Consider the following 23,024-nt stretch of genomic DNA (forward strand, 5'->3'; position numbering starts at 1 on the left):
AAACACTAAAACATGGTATGAATGGCGGTAAAGTTCTTTCCGGTTGGCATCAAAAGTGCACAACATTTATTGACAACGTTTCAATCCGATCTAACAAAGAGGTGAATAAGCACTTTGTGTCATATAATTAAGTGCACCACAAGCCTTGGCGGAGTAGTTAAGAACTTGTGTACGCTCGAAAAAGTTCTCTGTGTATAACATATGAAGTGCAGAGCGTGCATGAATAACTTCTCCTACCCTAAGTGGAAAATTCATTTCCTAAGCCCTTTATAAAGTACGGAGTGTGAATAAGCGATGTGTGTCATATAATTAAGTGCACCACATGCATTAGCGAAGTACTCAAGAAGTCGCGTACGTTCGTGAAAATTTCTATATGTTTGACATATAAAGTGCGGAAGGTAGATGTATAAAGTGTCTCTTTCAGGCGATGGAGTTCACATGACCTCGAAGTACTCAAGAAGTTTCGTACGGTCATGAAAATTTCTATATTTTTGACATATAAAGTGCGGAAGGTAGATGTATAAAGTGTCTCTCTCAGGTGATGGAGTTCACATGACGTCAAATGCGCCACACGCAGTTGTAAAAGTTCCTTGGAATATTATGGAATACGGTGTTTTCATTTCTGGTCGACCTCTAAGTGCGGAAGAATGCACATATAACTTTTCAATTAACTAAGCCCAACGTGTGCTCCAAATTAAGTGCGCCATTCTTTCTGGTAAAGTACTGAGATTCATATGAATGACGTTTCAATCATAAATGGTGAGGTTCTTTGGATAGTCCTTCTTGGTCGACGTATAAGTGCGAAATTATGTACGAGTAGGTTTTACATTAAGCCCTACATGTCGTCTAATTTAAGTGCGACATTCCTTCTATTAAAGTACTAAGATTCATATGGACATTGTTAAATTCCTTTCTGTTTGGCAACTCGGGTGTGGAACGTGCGTGAATGATGTTTCAAACATAAATGATGATGTTCTTTGCTAAGTCTTTTTTGAACCAAAAGATTGTAGTGTCGTCCTAACCGTAGTTGAGAAGTTCTTAGCGACTTAAACATTAAGTGTGCCTCCCCTCTTTGAAAGTTATTAAAACCATCGTAGGAAGGGCAGTAAAGTTCTTTCTGATTGGCATCTCAAGTGCAGAACGTTCATTGACAATGTTTCAATCCTGAATGACAAAAAATTGATTCAACACTTTATGTCATATAATTAAGTGCACCACATGCCTTAGCGTAGTACTCAAGAAAATGTGTACGCTCGAAAAACTTCTCTATGTATGACATATGAAGTGGGCAACGTGCATGAATAACTTCTCCTACCATAAATGGAAAATTCATTCACTAAGCCCTTTATAAAGTACGGAACATGAGTAAGCAGTGCGTGTCATACAAATAAGTGCACCACATGCATCAGCGAAGTACTCAATAAGTTGTGTACGCTCGAGAAAGTTCTATATGTTTGACATATAAAGTGCGAAAGGCAGATGGATAAAGTGTATCTCTCAGGCCATGGATTTCACATGACCTCAAATGCGCCATACGCATTAGTGAAGGTTCCTTGTAATATTATGAATTACGGTATTTTCATTTCGGATGCGAACGTGCGTGAATTATGTTTCAAACATAAATGATGAGGTTCTTTGCTAAGTCTTTTTTTGAAACCTAAAAGTTCAAGTGTCGTCCTAACCAAAGTTGATAAGTTATTAGCGGTCTATATATTAAGTGTGCCTCCTTCTTCGTGGAAAGTACTAAAACATGGTATGAATGGCGGTAAAGTTCTTTTCGGTTGGCATCAAAAGTGCACAACGTTTATTGACAACGTTTCAATCCGAACTAACAAAGAGGTGAATAAGCACTTCGTGTCATATAATTAAGTGCACCACATGCCTTGGCGGAGTAGTCAAAAACTTGTGTACGCTCGAAAAAGTTCTCCGTGTATAACATATGAAATGCAGAGCGTGCATGAATAACTTCTCCTACCCTAAGTGGAAAATTCATTTGCTAAGCCCTTTATAAATTGCGAAAAGTGAATAAGCGATGTGTATCATATAATTAAGTGCACCACATGCATTAGCGAAGTACTCAAGAAGTCGCGTACGTTCGTGAAAATTTCTATATGTTTGGCATATAAAGTGTGGAAGGTAGATGTATAAAGTGTCTCTTTCAGGCGATGGAGTTCACATGACCTCGAAGTACTCAAGAAGTTTCGTACGCTCGCGAAAATTTCTATATTTTTGACATATAAAGTGCGGAAGGTAGATGTATAAAGTGTCTCTCTTAGGCAATGGAGTTCACATGACCTCAAATGCGCCACACACATTTGTAAAAGTTCCTTGGAATATTATGGTGCACCAGATGCATTAGCAAAGTACGCAAGAAGTTATGTACGCTCGGGATAGTTCTATAGGTTTGACATATAAAGTGTGGAATCTAGATGGATAAAGTTTCTCTATCAGGCGATGGATTTGCATGACGTCAAATGCGCAACACGCAATTGTAAAAGTTCCTTGGAATATTATGGAATACGGTATTTTCAGTTCTGGTCGACCTCTAAGTGCGGAAGAATGCACAGACAACTTATTAAGCCCTACGTGTGCTCCAAATTAAGTGTGTCATTCTTTATAGTATGAGATTCATATGGATGTTGTTAAAGTTATTTCTGTTTTGCAACTCGAGTGCAACATAAATGATGAGGTTTTTTGGTAAGTCCTCCCTGGTCGACCTCTAAGTGCGAAGTCATGCACTAATAAGTTTACATTAAGCACTATGTGTCGTCTAACTTAAGTGCGTCATTCCTCCTAGTAAAGTACTAAGATTCATATGGACGTTGTTAAAGTTTTGTATGTTCGGCAACTCGGGCGCGGAACGTCCGTGAATGATGTTTCAAACATAAATGTTGAGGTTCTTTTTTAAGTCCTTTTTGAAACCTAAAAATTCTATTGTCGTCCCAACCGACGTTGAGAAGTTCTTAGTGAATTATACATTAGGTGCGCCTCCCTCTTCATGAACAGTACTACAAAAAATGGTATGAAGGGCAGTAAAGTTCTTTCGGGTTGGCATCTCAAGTGCACAACGTTCATTGACAACGTTTCAATCCGAAATGACAAAAAGGTGAATAAGCACTTCATGTCATTTCATTAAGTGCACCACATGCATTAGCGTAGTACTCAAGATCCTGTGTACGCTCGAAAAAGTTCTCTATGTATGACATATGAAGTGCGTAGCGGCCATGAATAACTTCTCCTACCCTAAGTGAAAATTTCATTTGCTAAGCCGTATATAAAGTGCGAAATGTGAATAAGTACTGCGTGTCATATAATTAAGTGCACCACATGCATTAGCGAAGTACTCGAGAAAATTCTATACATTTGACATATAAAGCGCAGAAGGTAGATGGATAAAGTGCCTCTATCAGGAGATTGATTCCGCATGACCTTAAATGCGCCACAGGCATTTGTAAAAGTTCCTTTAAATATTATGGAATATGATATTTTCACTTCTAGTCGACCTCTAAGTGCGGAAGAATTCACGGATAACGAGTCCATTAACCTCTATATGTGCTCCAAATTAAGTGCGCCATTCTTTCTAGTAAGTATTGAGATTTATGGAATGTCATCTTTTTAGAACAAACACATCTGGAAGTACTACATGCCCAGCAATTCATGTTGTTTCCGATCATAGAACAGAACGGAAGAACTTGTATTTTGCACAGTCATTTAGTTTCAGCTGTGTTTGTTCCATGATCTTAATCAGATTTCCAAACATAATAATGAAACATCTGTCACATAACACGCTGTCACACTGACAAGCAGTCTGTTTAAAAAGATATGGAATTCAAGGATCATCATTACATTTCCAATACACATCAGGACATTGAGTTTATGTCCGAAGTGCTTTGATTTGTTAAGCTACTCATCTAAACCACGATTCAAATGTTCTGTTGCATTGTGTCCTGATGTGTCCAAGTACGCCACACTTCCCGCACTTTGGTTCTTTCCTCTGCTTCTTGTTTGATCCGTCATTTGTTGGGCACTTCCCAGAGTTGTGTCCCTTTCCCCTGCAAGTTTTACAAAACTTGGTTCTTGGATTGCTCACTTCATAGCCTGGCCTAGATCTTGCGTTGGTAGGTCGCCCACGATCTCTCTTGCGAGATTCTATCCTCATTGATGATTTGAGATTAATGTCGCCTGCATCAACCCCGTTGATATCAATGTTTTCTTTACCTAGTATATCCTCTAGTCCTTTGCCATCTTTCTCAGTTGCTTTTTCTTTGAGATCATCCCTTGCATCTGACAGCCTTACCATTGCAAGGTCGAAGGCCTCAGGGTTGCTGTCACCCATCCTTACAATATCAAGAGCTGTTGTGTAAAGTGTTGTATGCCTGAAGGTAGTTGATTCCAGGATAGGGCTGCGTCCCTTATATATTTTCAAGTGCTCAGGTAAATCTTCACATGCGTTTTTAGTCCACCTCCTCATGATGTGCTCTTCTGGTATCTTCGTGAATTTCAAGTGTGCCATTACCTGAAACATTAGTTAGCACGTTTTAAATAGATTCAGTAATGGTCTTCAAATTCTAACATAACCTTTTAAGGAAAACATTTTACCCGGATCGCATGGCAGCAGAGCAAACCAATATGCTCATACATTCCACACTCACATTTGAAGATATTCTCAGGTTGATGCACTTTGACATAGTAAGATGTTTTTGACCAGCTCTCTCTCCGCTCTGCAAAAAGGTGTGTGACACAATATGTATCATTTATGACCAGAGTGTTCTCGACGTAGTAGGATGCAGATTTGAAGCATGCTTCTTGGAACTGTTTGAACAGCGCAGGTGTGTAAACCTTCGCAGCATGCCTCTCCATAGGCAAACCGGTCTTGAGCACTGTGCTCACCTATATTAAGAACAATGAAAATTATAGTCAGAATTGTTTGTCCCAACAGTTAGAAAAAGAAAGCTAAGTACTTAGTATTTAGTACAGTTAAGGCCATTAAACACACCAAGTGGCTTTTCTTCTCAGCAAAATTTTCTTCTGAATCACGGTCAAACTGAAGTTTCTGGTAGTTCCTAACAAACATGTGCATTGAGGCACCAACAGGTACAAAATTCTTCAACATGTGGTTAGCGCTCTCTGACCGTTGGGTGCTTGTCATCCTCGCGCAGAATACACCTGCAAAATATGGCTTTGCCCATTTCTGTCGGAGCTCGTATATCTGTGTCAACATTGGGTGTTCCTGAAGACCATACTTTTGAATCAACTTTGCCCAAGCTGCTTCGAACTCTTCTACAGTGAGCATATATTCCAATATCTTGTGTAGTTCATCCCTGAAATCTTTGTTCTGTGTGTATACAGAGCCAAGGGATTCCTTTGCACGACGCAACACATGCCATTTGCACCACCGGTGCTTCGTTCCAGGCAATACTTCAGCAATAGCCAACTCCATGGCACGGCATTGGTCTGATAGGAATTTTATGGTCATAATGAAGGTACAAGATAAATTACATGTTTTGAAATGCATTAGGAGGCTCCAATTATTTACCTATTAGGATAGTTACCGGTGCTTTACCTCCCATTAATGACACAAATTCCTTGAATACCCACTCGAATGATTCTTGCTTCTCGTTCCTCATCATAACGCCTCCTAATATTATGCTCTGGAAATGATGGTTGACCCCAACAAATAGTCCGAATGGCATATCGTACTGGTTTGTACGATATGTTGTGTCGAATGTGATTGCATCGCCAAACATTTTGTATTGGTATCTACTCCTTCCATTGGTCCACATAAGAGCCTGAATCTTGCTGTCGCCGTTGACAAGAACACTGTCAGCAAACATTGGGCCATTCTTCTTAAGTTCAGAGAAGAGCTGAACTGTTTTCCTTATGTCATCATCTGCAGTTTCTTGGTTCATCCTCTTGCACATGTACTTGAGAGCTCTCTTGTTAAATGGTACACTCTCCATTGATCCAAAGAAGCTTGCGATGACACAAAAAACCTTGGTTATCCCAATGTTGTTGCTCCTCAAGTGCTTGACAATATCTTTTGTGTGTGTGTGTCAATGTTCCTGTGTGATGGCCAATGTAGTTTCTCGCCACACGATGAGGACAAATGGTGGTTGTGTTCAGATCTAAAATCATGTATATACCATCCATTGTCGGCTGTGCGGTGTAGCCTGATCAAGGCTTGGCAGTTGCAGGCTATTGACTTTGTGTTTTCTTTCTTTGGCCTTCCCTGAAATTATAACGGTAGCGCAACATTAGTATTTTTAGTGGCTAAGAAGCATGTCATCCAAAGAATCACTTGATGCTGTCTATACTTACCGCACAGCCGCAAACGATGTCCTGAACGGTTCTGCTCTTCTTTGCATTTGTCCTAGATTGACCATATCTGATGCCAAACCCAATCTCCCAAGAATAAAGATTATAAAATTCAAATGCCTCCGCAAGTGAGTCGAACTCTCTTCCAATCTCACGGGCTACAACTTGTCCAGACTTCCTTTGAACAAATTCACGCATTGCTTTTTCGAGCGCACAGACCCTTCCCTGTTTAGGCTGCCGCTGATCTGGTATTTTCCCACGACGTATCCTGACAGAAATGGAAGTAAACTTCTCAGGGAAAGACTGAGTTATGTGAAAAAGAGAAAATCTAGCGGGGAACTAGCTAGCGGGTGGAAGGCCTAGGCGACTAGGGTTTCCCCCTCCCCACCTCCCGCCGCCGCCGGCCCCGCGCTCCACCTTCGCCCCCTTCCTCCCTCCCCTCTCCCCCGTCCAGACCCGCCTCGCGCCGCCTCCCCGGGAGGTGGCCGAGGCGGAGCTCGCGCCCCTCCTCCGCGGGCCTCCCGTTCCCCCTTTGTCCGCTCGCCGCCGCCGGTGGTCGCCCCCGGCGCTGGCCCGGGTGGCTCCGGCGGCGGCGGGCCTTCCCTTCCCCGTGCGCGCGTGCTCCCTTCCCGGGGCAGGGAGGCGGCGGCGGTGCAGCTCGGCGTGGCTGCGGTCCGGCTGCCCTGCGGCGGCGGCCGGCGGCTGGCGTGGTGTCGACGCCGCTCCTTGGCGGCGGGGCGGCGTGGTGGTGCTGGGTGGCCGTCGTCGCGACCCCGGCCCAGATCTGGGCCCGGCGGGCCTCATCTGGGTCCTACCGGGCCGGCTCTCTAGCGTGGCTTCGTCGTCGTCTGTGTGGTGAGGAGGAGGAGCGGCTTGGATGGGGGCGGCGATGCCGATGGCATGCCGGCTGCAGCGCGATGGCGGGAGCTGTCCGGGAATGGAGTTCCCGGCCGGGCCTGTGGGCACACGGGCCTGGTAAGCTCCTTCTTGTGTGTCCGGTCGGCTACCGTTGTTGACGGTGGAGGTTGTGCCCTCCCGCGTGCCGACGGTGCCGCGGCCCCTAGTCCCGGCTCCTATCCCTTGTCGTGCAGACCTCACCTCATGGTGCCGTGGTGAGACGGCATGGAGGCTTCTTGACCATGGTGGCGCAAGTTGGTGGTCGGTTTGGTGGCAGGCTCTGGAGCACCCGAGGTGAAGGTTGGGATCGGGGGAAACCCCTGTCGGCCTGTCCGACACCGACGCGGCGATGCCGGTGGGTGTCGCCGGACCTTCCTGGAGGGCGTCGGGGGCGACCCTTCCTCTCGCCTCGTCGGGTACCGGGAAAAACCCTTGGCAGCAGCGTCGTCTTCGTCGTGGTCCCTCTTGAGGTGCTGATTGGTACCGGTGCTTCGGAGCCTTGGAGCTTGGTGGGAGACCCTCGGTGGGCGCAGTGGCTGTGAAGCTTCTTCGTTTCCGTCGATCCGCCGTTGTCGGCATTCTTTTCTTTTGTTGTTTCTCTTTCGTTTCTTTTGGGTGTGATTGTGCTGCTTCCGCCCCAGCACCTATCCTTGGATGTATCGGTTGGTTGCTTTGGAATACAAAGCGGGGGGAAACCCTTTTTCGTCAAGACTGAGTTATGTGGCGAATCTTATCTGCATTTTCATGAAAGACTAAGTTTCAATATGATTTTTGCAGAGCTATTTGGAGTCCTAGATGACCATAAAAAGCTGTCACAACCCATAATTCCTCGCATGTAAAACTAACCATACTGCACATACAGCAGTTACCAGTTCATGGAGTTCTGAACTTTATGGCTGCTCAATGTTATATGATTAACGAGATATGCACACAAGCTACAAATGGTTCAGACCAAAAAGTTCAGTATGTAACCCAGATTAGAATCCAAAGTCCAAAAAACAGATTCAGTCCCAGCTTCCTCTACTGCAATGTAAATATTGCAATGATTGGAGTTGCATATAGACACAGTTTCTTTCACTGAAAAACCCACCATATTGATTGTAATCGCTGATAAGTTAGTGCAGTATGCAACTCTTTGTAATCGGTAACCACAAAGCATTCAACAGGATGCAAAGGAAAAGAACATGGAGACCTAAGCGGCAGATGTGGTTACCTTCTCTTCCATGGACATTGGTCAGGACGAGATTGGTCTGACTGAACCAGGTTTGGCTTGTTGGTTTGCTCTGACAACGGCGACTCCAAGCATTCATCTCCTGACCAAGTGTATCCATCGAGCTCTGGCGTTGGCGAGCGGAGCTTGGCATCGTCGTTCTCACAATTCACCTCGCCGTCGGCCTCATAGATGGGGGAAGTTGGATCTGGTATGGTGGGAGAGGACTGAAATTGATCCTCGGTGTCGATGCCGCCCCCGCAATGGTTTCCGCCCTCCGTCCAATCTGTCTCTCCCACATACTCTTGTTCTTCTTGCTGGGTCCAACAGAGATTTGGATCTTGGGAAGGGATGGAGGAGAAGCTGTCCGCCGGAGGGCATGTGAGATGAATCGTTGAGGAACAAAGATTTGAATGGATTGCCAATGGGTTTGAGCATACCTTAGAAGTAGTTGGGTGAACGATCCAGGCGCGAGGACCATCCGTGGCGGCGGCGTATCCATCGCCGGACGGGAGATCTTTTGCGGAATTCTCTCCGAAATCTTGGAGCTCTAGTCAGGAACTGGGAGCTGTTCAAATTTTGAATGGTTTGCTCCTCCCACAGGGTGGGGTCGTTTCCACAGCACAGGTATGGGCCGCCGCTCGTATCTGAATACGTATGGTAGGAATGGTCTCTGTATTCCTGGCGTATTGGTTTAGGAAAAGATGCGAGGTGGGGTCGGAGAGAATTGCCAAATGGACTGCGGGTCCGGCTGGTGTGGATCCACACGCGCTCGCGAGCGGTTGGGATAGCCGCTGTGAACGGAACACGGAAGTAAAAGGCTTTATCGATAAAATAGTTGGCAAAACAAAACTACTTCTCTTCCTGAAGCACCAAACATATTTTTTCCAATCAAGACACTCGTTAGAGAAGTACTACTATATCAAGTTGCTATTTATGCGACTAAATTACCAATATGAAATGAAGACTTTGTTTGCCGATCGAGCCTACTAAGTAAAACTAACTTACATCCTGATATATCTTACTGTTTGCACTAAACTACCAATATGAACTGACGACTTTGATTTGCCGAGCCTATTCGTCTTCTCCAACAGTTCAACTAAAACCAAAGGAGATGTTGCTTTGAGCTCAGCATACTCTTGGCTCGCTATCACATCATCCAGTTCCGTTGCATCCAAGGAGGCAATGAACTGAATGCAAGCATCATTCAACCTGTTGCAGCGATGCTGATCAGCCAAGGCTAGCGAGGTCATCACGGTCTTTGCATGAATGTTCTTACGGAGGATGCTTTCACATATGACCTTGAGCCTCTCCATGGCATACCGATCCGCCGCGACAAACAAATGCATAACAATCTCTTTGTAGTCATCACGGCCAGGATCAACCATGGCGGGCAGCGAATCGGTGTAGATAAAATGGAGCAGGGCCTCGAACACGGCCGGCTGCATGTCGATGACGGTGATACGACCCGTGTCTTTTTCTCCTCTCATGGCGCCATACAGCTCTCCGCTTTGAAGACCGGCGACCGCATCGCGAGCACGAGCTTGTGGGCGTGGAAGGCCTCCCCTTGGACCTCGAGAACCACGTCGGCGCCCTCTTTCCCCTGCAGCAGCTTCCCGAGATGCGCCGCGATGTCGGACGGCGGCACCTCGGCGTCGGCGACGTCATCGACGAACGGCCTCGCGTCCTTGAGAATGCTGATGACGCACTCGATGGTGAGGCGGTCGTCGCGAAGGTAAGGCGACGCCTCTAGCTCGCCCCTCTCCATGAACCGGTAGAAGCCGGTGGAGAAACTCTTGCCGCCGGTATCGAACTCGTGCGTCTTCGCCATCGTGTGCGGCGGCGAGCGCCCGGTGACGTCCACCAGGCTGAGCCGAAAGGATGCCCTCACCTTGGCGTCCCCGTTCTTGCTCCGTAGCAGGAGGAGCACCGCCGCGTAGTCTTTGAGAAGCTCTCGGCGGAACTGGATCTGCCAGTCGTGGCCTCCGACGGCGAACTCGGCCGACGACACGCTCCCGCGTTCTCCCAGCCGCTCCCGGAACAGGCTGTAGCCTGAGATCTCGAACACGTGAGTGCCCTCGTGGGATCCCCGCGCCGTCTTCAAGTCCACGCGCGAGCGCTGCGCCTTGCTCGCGGCGCCGGCGCGGCGGGTGGACGACGTGCTGCTCCCCATGATCGCTTGTCGTGCTCACGGGTTGGGTGTTGGGTTTGTTCCGGGGGGTGGAGGGCCTTTTTGTAGGAAGGCGACGGAGCCGCCGGCCGGGTTGGACTCCGATCACATCCTTCCTGAAACTTGCATCATTCCATTTTTGGTGCGCGGATCAGATCAGAAATCGCAAAGTCCTCGGCCGTGTCCTGAATTCCTGATGAACATCGTTCGTTTTGGCAAGTCTACCTGGCTAGCTGTCTTTTTTTTCATGATAAAATATGACCCATTTATATCATAAAAATCAAAGTATAAGTCAAGTAAAAGTGAATATGGTAAAACTGAAAAGATAACATAATATCTTTGAGCTTGACATCAATGTCCGTCATCTGCCTCCGGCACCATCATAGAAGTCACCAAAGGAAAAAATAACGGATCCCCTTCTCACCTGAGATTCACGCGACTCCATCGCTGATATGCAGTTTTATGGACCTCCAAGGTGCCTCACCAAAAATGAAGTCATTGTCGTTGAACGAATAAGACCGGAACAACGCTCCGGACACGTCATCGAACTCCAGATCTGACACTCCATCACGAATGTGATGTCAAAGGAGGAAACCATATCTGCCATCCATCAAACACGAACCCAGCACATGTTTCGTCTTTCAGATGTTGTCGATGCAGATAACTCCTGGACTATCTACCAAGCTCCGCGTCGGCGTTGGAGCAAACGTCGTCGCAACGGCGAAGCCCGAGGACACAGGTCCACCACAAGGATGACGCAGCTGCCACACCATCCTCACTTGAAGACTGATTTTCAAATCTATCCCCATCCATAAGACCGATTGTCTCGTTGGGGACAGATCTAAAGTTTCTTTATTCAGAGCCGCCATCGCTGTCGCCGAAACAAAGACGATGAGCAACCGAAAAACCTAAGCTATTAAGGCATAATCTAAAGCTACACGATCCAGACGAGTAGCTCCGGCTACTCCCCTCACCACCGACGACCGAGGTCGCCGATGCAGGGGAGCCGCCGGAACAACGAAGCGGAGGGACCCTCCTGGCCGCGGCTTAGGAATTCTAGTCGCCTACCCAAGAGAACAGAACAGAACGATAGCTGCTCTAAGAAGAGACTCAAAGTACTACCTGGCTCGCTGCTGACCACCAAGTTTGGCAAGATTGTTCATTTTCACTTTTCACTGAAGATACGGGTCGCAACTCGGCTGAGTAGGCCTTTATCTCAAGAAAGTGCATGTGTTGAATCCTTCGGATACATAAAAAAAGGCGGTTATGTGGCTTGCGGTTTTACACTAGATACTAGTACTCCCTTCGTAAACTAATATAAAAATATTTAAAATATTAAAGTAGTGATCTAAATGTTTTTATATTAGTTTAAAGAGAAAGTATTGAACATGACGTGGTCCTTGCGGTTCTAGACTAGATACCATTAAGGGCTGTGATGTTTATGCTATTAGATTACGCGGCAGTGCACAAATCCATCTCCCTGCTGTAACTATGGACCTCTGAATCAGGTGCCACAAACAAGCATGGATATGTCTTGCCACATTTAAATTCAGGTTCAGGTGTCCATGCTTTGTATGTCTTGTAACTGCACAGTTTCCTAATTCTCCAGTTGTAGACACAAGTTCTCCTAGTATGGTCCCCGGAATTTCATCTACGAAGGCGCTACCGTATGATCTGATCGGCAAGGGCTGGCAGTACTGTATATATGTGGCAACAAGCATGGATTCTGCCAAGGTGACAAGGTAAAGCGATTTCAGTGCTTCGACTCTGTTTTACATGCTCCCAACAAATTCCATCTATGGTTCTACTATTTCCATGTGTGGCAGCAAATACAGAGTCTCATTTTTTTTTTCCAAGCAACTGATTAGTGTGACATATTACTTGCATGTTCTGTTTCAGTTTACCCCATTTGACAATCAACAGTGTGAATTAGAGCTTCTTTGTTAAGAAGGGCATGACAGTCTTTTGTACATTTATGGAAACTCATATTGTATGGCATCGTATGTACGTACATTCTGTATACCCATTCAATCTTCTATTTATAGTACATTTTTTATTAATAACCAGTACATTATTTCTTTATTCCTTATTTTTTTGGTAAAAGCAAGTTTAAGAATTGAGAAGGAAATGTTGTTATTCAAAAAAATGTCTGAAAAATGATCGTTGTGAATTTTGAATTGGTTGCCGTGTATTTGAAAAATATCCATCAAGTGTTCAAAAATTTAATCATGTATTCAAAATTTGTGCACCGTGTATTTGAAAAGGTTGTCACATATTTTTAAAAATGTTCGACATATAATTTAAGTAATATCCATATGTACAAAAAGTGAAAAATAAATAAAATGAGAAGAACAATTTAAAAACCTGAAATAAAAAAAATCCGAGCACAAAACATAAGTACCTTGCCTAATGAAAGTAATACAAAGAAACCAAACCGTCAAAAATCAGCCTGGATACCCAGAAAATGGGCCTACTCACATGATGCACGCTTGGGCGTATGGCACTTCCCATCGTTATGAGCATCAACTAACTTTTCTTTTACCCGCAAAAAAACTAAGTTTTCTTTTATCCAAAAATATAAAATAAGTTTGTTTGTGCTATGCGTCACTTAGCAATAGCCTAGAATTGCCCGTGTTGCACTCATTGTGGCTCATTAAGATAAATGCATTTTTCTGGAATTTTGTTAAACTAGACAATAACTAAGAGCCTATTTGGGACTGCCCCCCCATCAAAATCAACTTCCCTCCAACAAAACCACTTTGGAGTAATTCCTCCCAGGAGTTCCAACTCCACCAAAGAGCATTTTATCTTGTTTGGTCTTCCTGTTAGCTCCAATTTAAGAATGGAAAATTTTGATGGGAAAAGTCTATTTAATTGGGTGACATGGGAAGAAACAAAGGGATATCCACTGATAATTCTCTCTCAACACCATGAGGACTCTATGAACTAGAGTTCTTTTCGAACCCTTGAAGAGCTTCACAAAAAATAGGCAGTTGTACCCCACATTTCAGTTTTTTTTGCGTAGTGGAGCATCGTGAAGCCACCCTTTTTGGGTCCGTTTTTTAAAACGAAACTGAATTTTACGAAGCGGAGCAATCTCAAACAGGTTCTAACTAGGGATGCCCCTCGGTGGACTTATCAGAGGATGGGGTGCTTGGATGGTGTGCTGCGTGGTGGCTTGGCATGGAGCGCACAAAGTGAGGCAAGTGAAGTGCTTCAATGTTTTTTTTGTTTTCTGGTTTCTTACTGCATGTTTTTTCTCATGTACTTTAATACGTCGAAGTATAATGCATGGGTTGTGCTACCTGTGGACGACACGTGCTTCGTGTGGGAATCATGGATGTGTGAGTTGTAAAGGTATGCTGCATGGTGAAGTTGTACTTCACACTCCAATGGGTTTGTTGCACGCTTCGCACCAAAGCACATGTGTGTTTTGGCGACGTAACACACTTTTGTCGGAGTTTCAAGTACACCTATAATATTGCCGGGAGCAAAAGTTTATTATTTTTCGGAGTACATATTGCGTTTGAAAAAAAAATCATTGAAACCATCAAGACAGGTCTCTTTATAGAAAAAAAAATTCAAAATGGGGTCTAGTTTCAAAAAGCTCAACGAAAGTAATACAACCGTGAAAAAGGTTTGTAATTTGAGCGCTCGATTCACAATTTTTTTTTTTTGGAATTTATATCTCACGAAACAAATCGACACAACATCTTCCCATCTTCTTTGTGGCATGAAAGAACACCAAAACTCTCTGGTGGCGACAAGGGGCGCTTGCCACCAGGGTGGTTTGACAGTAACCTTTGAGAGAGTATCATTTATCCCCTTAACTAGTGATTTTGGTTAAAATAATATATTAGAATTAATTTAATAAATAAATAAATATCCATGTACTTCTAAAAAAATTCATTTTTAAGTTGTGTTCACAAATTTTCAAAAATAATTCATGTAATTTTTTTGTGTACTTTAAAAAATGTTCATGCATTCCAAAATATATTCATGCAACTAAAAAAATCTATCTTAATAATATGATGACACCTTTCAAGAAATATTCATGTAACTTTTAAAAGTGTTAACATATTTATTGAAATGTTCGTATAACTAAAAAAGTATTTACCTTTTTAAAAATGTCATTTACTTTTACAAAGTGTTCATGTGTTTAAATTATTTATTTATTTTTTAACATTTATATTTATTATAAAAAGGAAAATGATAATAATCATCATAACAATAAATAGAAAAATGAAAAATAAACATAAAAAAGAGAAGGCAATGCAAATGGGTGTCGGCCATGTAGGGCATAGGTGGGTGATTTGGCAATGTACATGGTAATTCTCTAGAATGAATTTACCCAATTCAAAATTCTGAAGTGGGGCGTACCGAAGCAAGACCTATTTCTGTTTCCTTAAGTGAGGGTCTACTTCGTTCTCACATTGGCATCCTTTTGGCGTTGGTTATCCTGAAACTCAAAAGTGCACGTCCCTGATCCCTCAGATTATCCTGAAACTCAAAGTCCAAGGCTCCCAAGTGCATATAATAGAAGCTGTTATAAAATGTGGATTCCTGAGATACTAGTACTGAACATGACATGGTCCTTGCTGTTTATGCTAACGATGGACCTCTGAATCAAGCGCCACAAATTAGCCAGTCTTGCCACATTTACATTCAGGTTCAGGTTTCCATGCTTAGTAATATGTCTTGTAACTGTACAGTTTCCTAATTCTCAAGTTCCCTCCATGGACACAAGGGGGCTGCAACTATTAATAGCACCGGAGTATGGTCCCTTCCCTTGGACGAAATGTACCCGGTGGACGACGGTGGAAATTTCATCTATGAAACTACTGCATAGATGGATTCAGTGAAGGTGACAATGCAATGTGATTTCAGAACTGCAACTCTGTTTTGCATGCAGGTGGCATTTGGTTTCCTAACAAATTTGTACTTCAGAGTTTTAACAGTGCTCATGCTACACCAGATAGAGATGCAGCAGCAAATGCAGCGTGCATATTTTGATTTGGACGACGAAACCATGCAATTCCCAAGTAGGAGTAATTAGCAGAATATGCTGCCAGGAGAAACTTGATCCAACCATAGTGCACAGATGACAGAAATATAGAAAGCAAGAGCATTACTTGACTTCATCATCCATTCAAGCTAGTAGACCTCAAATACCTGATTAATTTCATCATTCATGCAAGAGCAAATTGGACAGTACTACGAGAGAAACTGATACAAGAGCATAGGGTTCTAGATTCCAGAAGCAACATTTAACTGAAACTAAGACTCGAACCGAACATTGAATTCCCAGTTAATCCAGCTATCGCATGTCACCTAGTTATGTTTCCAACGCTTCAGTGGGGGCGCAGCTTCTCCTTGGGCCTGATGTCATTGCTGTGGCCGCACTTCTTCTTGCGGCAGTTGGCAGACCTGAGGGGCAGGCGTGCATAGCACCTGTAATGCAAAATCATGGACAAGTTAGGATATAATCTTGTGAACGACTAGTACTTATTGTGATAAGGCAAATAGAGTAAGGCACCAACTAATACTAATACTTGTTGAAAATATGCTAATAGGCTACTAGTTCCCTGGATCCAAACCACACTGAGATATGATCTACATACGCATCCATGCATCCCCATCGAACGGCTCACAAAAGAAACATGGCATTTCACAAACTTCTATCATGCATAGACATCCAGATACAAATATCAAACATGTACACAATTGCATACTGATGAATCGTGAAAGAAATAGTCCATCTACACCTCAACAACAGTATGCATCCATCCCCATTGAACAGACCACAATATCAAACATGGCATTTCACAAGCTTTAATAGACATCCAGATACAAACATGCATGTAAACAACAACAGTATATTGATGTATATATACTGAAAGAAATCGTCCAAGTAGTACTTGATTAAAAGTATGCTAACTAATAAGCTAGTTCCCTGGGTCCAAACCACAGAGATATGATCTACATATGCATCCATCCCCATCGAACAGGCCACAAAAGAAACACCGCATTTCACAAAGTTCTATCATGCATAGACATCCAGATACAAACATGTAAACAACTGCATATCTATGAATCGTGAAAGAAATGGTCCATCGATCTAGTACTTGACGAGAGTATGCTAATGAGCTAGTAGTTCCCTGGATCCAAACCACATGGAGATATGATCTACATATGCATCCATCCCCATCAAACAGAGTACAAGAGAAACATCACAATTCACAAGCTTTTAACATGCATAGACACATCCACATAAATACAAACAGAGCATGCATGCAACAGAAGCATATATCGATCTGTACTTGATAAGAGGTATGACAATAAGCTAGTTTAACCTCCTTTATTTAAAAAAGAAGAAGACAATAAGCTAGCTCATGGATCCAAATTGACCACACAGACATACGGTGATCCCCCCATTGAACAGACCACAATGGAAACATCTCAATTCACAAGCTTGTATCATTCATAGTGATCCAGACATGCATGTAACAGCGGCAAATCCATGTATAGTGAAAGAAATGGTCCAAGGAATAGAACATACTTGCGGCACACAAGCCTGTGCTGCCTGTACTTGAGCGCGAGCATGCGCAGGTTAGGCTCCATCCTGGTGGGGTAGAACCCGCCCTTGCCACCGCCGACGAGGCGCAGCGCGAGGTGGATCGTGGACTCCTTGTGGATGCTGTAGTCGGTCAGGGTGCGGCCATCGTCGAGCTGCTTCCCCGCGAAGATGAGGCGCTGCTGGTCCGGCTGGATACCTGCGATTATATTGAAGCCAACACAGCGTCCGCAGTTAGTTTAGCACCACAAACTGTAAAATCGAGCAAGAAACAGAGGATCCGCTCAGATCCGGGCAGATGGCGTAGAAAAGGTGGCTAATTTGTCCTACCGCGAGGTCAATTGCAAGGCAATCCAACATCAGATTACGGAACCCGCCGGACAAGCTAGCGGAGAAGCCATGATATTTTATTTTCTAACCCAAGAAAAGGTAGTCACGGAGGTCGATCTGCTCTGAACCGGGGCAAGACCATCGATCGAACAAAGGAGCAACACAACCGACGGCGGCGAAGGCGACCGGAGGCCGTCATGTGCGAAAGGCGGAGGGCGCGCGCGTACCTTCCTTGTCGTGGATCTTGGCCTTGACGCTGTCGACGGCCGCGCAGCTCTCGACCTCGAGCGTCACGGTCTCCCCGGTCGGCGTCTTCACGAAGATCTGCATCATCTCGCCGCCGGCTGCTCGCTCCTCCTCTGCTCTCCTCTCGCCGGGCGGTGGTGGTGGTGGTGGTGGAAGTGGAGTGGCGCCGCGGACGCAGGGCTCTTTTATAGAGCGGAGTGGAGGAGGAGACGACGCAGCCGCTACGTAATCTATGAAGCCCTAGCGAGCGAGTGAGGCCCCGTCGCCGCGAAGCCCGGGGCTCGGTCGGAGGAACAGGGCTGCGCGGCCACTCTCTACAGTTTTGGCCCATTAAAGGCCCAAACCAAATGTCTGATTCATCTGGGAAAAGATCTGCCCCAAATGTCTGATTCATCTGGGAAAAATTCTGAAAAATATGATCTCACAATGTCTTGAAAGCAAACTCGTCCAACTCTTGTGGAAATTATTTTGCATTTATGCATTCCAAACATGGCTCCTATATTCGCAGCATCCGTTTGAGCATTTCTTGGCCGATTAATATCCGGTAACACCAACTCAAAAATAAATAAATTGGTGACTAGTATGAACAGTCAAACCTTGCGAAGTGTCAATCTGAACCTCTCGACACAATATAAGTATATTACTGGTGCTATTTATCATATTAAAATGTGTTTGCGACACTATCTAAGATTTAAGTATTTTTGTCACAATTTACTAGATTTAATAACAAATTCCCCCTTTTTAAATGATAAGTAGTTTATTTTTTGAGCAAAAGAGAGGCCATCCTCTCCTATTTTAATTACCGGAACCATAGGTTTTCGAAAGTACAACTCACACCACACACACTCTAAGCTAGACGAAAGCGAAATATATCACTAGGTTCCATTACACACCAGGGCTCAACAGCTAGACTACAAATTCAAACGGGAGATAGAAATAGCAAACTGCTTTGTTCTCAGGGTCAAGAACTTTGCCTCTGGATCCTTTATTTGCAAAACAGACCAATCATTGATCTAATTACACATCAGTTTCACAAACATCATAGGATCACATAATTTCTATATGTCAAAGATTATAGCGTTTCTACATTTCCAGACGCAATCCAGGCCCAAACTCGACACTAGTAGAAAACATGGCTTTGGTCCAGGCCTGGCTAGCCCATTAGTCCCGATTCAGTCACGAACCGGGACCCATGGAGGCATACATCCCGGTTCGTGAGCCGAGGGGCCGGCCGGCCTCGTGGGGCATTGGTCTCGGTTCATCTGTCCCCTTTGGTCCCGGCTCAGTCACGAACCGGGACCCATGGGGGCATACGTCCCGGTTCGTGAGCCCAGGGGGCCGGCCGGGCCTCGTGGGGCATGGGTCTCGGTTCATCTGTCCCCTTTGGTCCCGATTCCAGACATGAATCGGGACCAATGGGCCTCGCTCCTGGCCCACATCCATTGGTCCCGGTTCGTGGCTAGGACCGGGACCAAAGGGGGGCCTTTAGTCTCGGTTCCCCCCTTTAGTCTCGGTTTCAGCCACGAATCGGGACCAATGAGGTGCCTATATATACCCCCTCGCCCGCGAGTAAAGCACTCCACTGCTCTGTTTTTTTCTGGCCGGCCAGGGGAAGGCTTTGTGGTGCTCTAGCTCACCTCCTATGCACATGAGGTGTTCGATGAAATGCCCGAGCCACACTACTTAGGCTTTCTCCTCTCCAAGCTCGACCTCGAAGCTCCATTTTCCTCAAGATTTGTCTAGGTTTAGCGGTCCATCACGTCCCGTCCCCGTCTTCACCGCCGTCGATCGCCCGCGCCGATCTCGTCGCCGACACCACCGTGGTGAGCCTCTTGTTCTATCTTCTTTCTAAAAGAAAAAATTATTACCTGTATGATTTAGATCAATTGTTACCTTGGTTGCGGTTATGATTGCATTTTCTTACTTTTATTATTGTTTGTTATTATATAGTACGATGGTTTTGGTATTCGCCTCCGTCGGTCCTCGTCCTGTATATGATTCGGATGTGGTATATATTATCTTTTATAACTATTTGGTTCATTTATTGTTTATAACAATTATGCCGACCAACGTGACATCGATTTTTTATCTAGGAGGTATGTGAACCGGAAATTCCAACCGACGCTATTGTCGACAGGTTAAATTTAGTTGAAGAAGAAAACAATTACTTGAAGGAAAAAAAATAAAAAGGTGGAGAAGATGATATTGGAGTTTCATGTTGCGGATGTCGTCGATGATCACACGATCAAGATGGATGCAATGCGCTTGAAGATTAGAAAGATTAGAAAATATGCCATTCATACCGAGGCTTGGTATCATTATGCCGTTGGATCAATTGTTACCTTGGTTACGATTATGATCGCATTTGTTGTTGTATTGAATTTTTTTACATAGTTTCAATGTATGGTTTAATTAGATGCTCTGGAGAGCTATATGTTGTTCAATGAGAACTATGTATGTACTTTGGTTTTAATATGATGATGAACTTCTATTAATTTGGTCACTTATCTATTCATGATGTTCTGTAATGGTTTTGACACACTTAATTATATATAATGCACACAGATGAACCGGCAATGGATGTACGGTGACAGACGCACGTCCGGGTACATTAAGGGCGTGCATAATTTTTTCGAAGTGGCTGAGGCAAACAAGCAGAATGGTTTTATGTGTTGTCCATACCCTATATGTGGGAATACGAAGTCTTACTCTGACCGGAAAATCCTTCACAGCCACCTGCTTTATAAGGGTTTCATGCCACACTATAATGTTTGAACCAAGCACGGAGAAATAGGGGTTATGATGGAAGACATCGAAGAAGAAGAGGATGATGACAACTATGTGCCCCCTAAATATGGTGATGCTGCAACGGGGGAAGCTGAAGATCAAGTGGAACCAGACGATGTGCCCGATGATGATCTCCGTCGGGTCATTGTTGATGCAAAGAGACAGTGCGAAAGTGAAAAGGAGAAGCTAAAGTTCGATTGCATGTTAGAGGATCAAAAAAAGGGTTGTACCGCAATTGCGAAGATGGCAACACAAAGCTCGGTACCATACTGGAATTGTTGCAGTGGAAGGCAGAGAATGGTGTGCCTGACAAAGGATTTGAGAAGCTACTGAAAATATTGAAGAAGAAGCTTCCAAAGGATAACGAAATACCCGACAGTACGTATGTAGCAAAGAAGGTCGTATGCCCTCTAGGATTGGAGGTGCAGAAGATACATGCATGCCCTAATGACTGCATCCTCTACCGCGGTGTGTACGAGGATTTGAACGCATGCCTGGTATGCGGTGCATTGCGGTATAAGATCAGACGAGATGACCTTGGTGATGTTGACGGCGAGCCCCCCAGGAAGAGGGTTCCTGCCAAGGTGATGTGGTATGCTCCTATAATACCATGGTTGAAACGTCTGTTCAGAAACAAAGAGCATGCCAAGTTGATGCGATGGCATAGAGAGGACCGTAAGAAAAACGGGAAGTTTAGAGCACCCGCTGACGGGTCGTAGTGGAGAAAAATTGAGAGAAAGTACTGGGAGGAGTTTGTAGGTGACACAAGGAACGTATGGTTTGGTTTAAGCGCGGATGGCATTAATCCTTTTGGGGAGCAGAGCAGCAATCACAGCACCTGGCCCGTGACTCTATGTATCTATAACCTTCCTCCTTGGATGTGCATGAAGCGGAAGTTCATTATGATGCCAGTTCTCATCCAAGGCCCTAAGCAACCCGGCAACGACATTGATGTGTATCTAAGGCCATTAGTTGAAGAACTTTTACAACTATGGAATGGAAATAGAGTATGTGTGTGGGATGAGCACAGACAATAGGAATTTCACCTGCATGCATTGCTGTTTGTAACCATCAATGATTGGCCTGCTCTCAGTAACCTTTCAGGACTGATACGTCTCCATCGTATCTACTTTTCCAAACACTTTTGACCTTGTTTTGGACTCTAACTTGCATGATTTGAATGGAACTAACCCGGACTGACGCTGTTTTCAGCAGAATTGCCATGGTGTTATTTTTGTGCAGAAATAAAAGTTCTCGGAATGACCTGAAACTTCACGGAGAATATTTTTGGAATTTATAAAAAATACTGGTGAAAGAATCAACACTAGGGGGCCCACACCCTGTCCACGAGGGTGGGGGCGCGCCCACCCTCCTGGGGTGCGCCCCCTATCTCGTGGGCCCCCTAAGACTCCACCGGCCTCAACTCCAACTCTATATATTCACATTTTGGGAGAAAAAATTAGAGAGAAGGATTCATCGCATTTTACGATACAGAGCCACCACCAAGCCCTAATCTCTCTTGGGAGGGCTAATCTGGAGTCCATTCGGGGCTCCGGAGAGGGGAATCCGTCGCCATCGTCATCATCAACCTTCCTCCATCACTGATTTCATGATGCTCACCGCCGTGCGTGAGTAATTCCATCGTAGGCTTGTTGGACGGTGATGGGTTGGATGAGATTTATCATGTAATCGAGTTAGTTTTGTTAGGGTTTGATCCCCAGTATCCATTATGTTCCGAGATTGATGTTTTTATGACTTTGCTATGCTTAATGCTTGTCACTAGGGCCCGAGTGCCATGATTTCAGATCTGAACCTATTATGTTTTCATGAATATATGTGAGTTCTTGATCCTATCTTGCAAGTCAATAGTCACCTACTATGTGTTATGATCCAGTTGTTGGGTAACGTAGTAATTTCAAAAAAATTCCTACGCACACGCAAGATCATGGTGATGCATAGCAACGAGAGGGGAGAGTGTGATCTACGTACCCTTGTAGACCGACAGCAGAAGCGTTAGCACAACGCGGTTGATGTAGTCGTACGTCTTCACGGCCGGACCGATCAAGCACCGAAACTACGGCACCTCCGAGTTCTAGCACACGTTCAGCTCGATGACGATCCCCGGACTCCTATCCAGCAAAGTGTCGAGGAAGAGTTCCGTCAGCACGACGGCGTGGTGACGATCTTGATGTTCTACCGTCGCAGGGCTTCGCCTAAGCACCGCTACAATATTATCAAGGATTATGGTGGAAGGGGGCACCGCACACGACTAAGAATATGATCACGTGGATCAACTTGTGTGTCTATAGGGTGCCCCCTGCACCCGTATATAAAGGAGTGGAGGAGGGGAGGGCCGGCCCTCTCTATGGCGCGCCCTAGGGGAGTCCTACTCCCACCGGGAGTAGGATTGCCCCTTTCCTAGTCCAACTAGGAGTCCTTCCATGTAGTAGGAGTAGGAGTCAAAGCAAGGGAAAAGAGAAGAGAAGGAAGGAGGG

At 44.8% G+C, this 23,024-nt stretch overlaps 1 protein-coding gene and 1 pseudogene across 1 annotated transcript; both read right to left on the bottom strand.

The window, feature by feature from the left end:
* Window positions 1–9,426: 9,426 nt before the first annotated feature.
* Window positions 9,427–10,595, bottom strand: LOC125537858 (annotated as a pseudogene).
* Window positions 10,596–15,724: 5,129 nt separating this feature from the next.
* LOC125539708 (ubiquitin-like) lies at window positions 15,725–17,941 on the bottom strand. Its single transcript, XM_048703215.1, has 3 exons — window positions 17,724–17,941; window positions 17,152–17,365; window positions 15,725–16,043 (listed from the first exon to the last, which is right to left on the bottom strand). The coding sequence occupies exons 1-3, from the start codon at window positions 17,827–17,829 to the stop codon at window positions 15,944–15,946; spliced, it is 420 nt and encodes a 139-aa protein (XP_048559172.1). The 5' UTR covers window positions 17,830–17,941; the 3' UTR covers window positions 15,725–15,943.
* Window positions 17,942–23,024: the final 5,083 nt, after the last annotated feature.

This window comes from Triticum urartu, chromosome 2 (assembly GCF_003073215.2).
Source record: "Triticum urartu cultivar G1812 chromosome 2, Tu2.1, whole genome shotgun sequence".
Classification (NCBI taxonomy): Eukaryota; Viridiplantae; Streptophyta; class Magnoliopsida; order Poales; family Poaceae; genus Triticum; species Triticum urartu.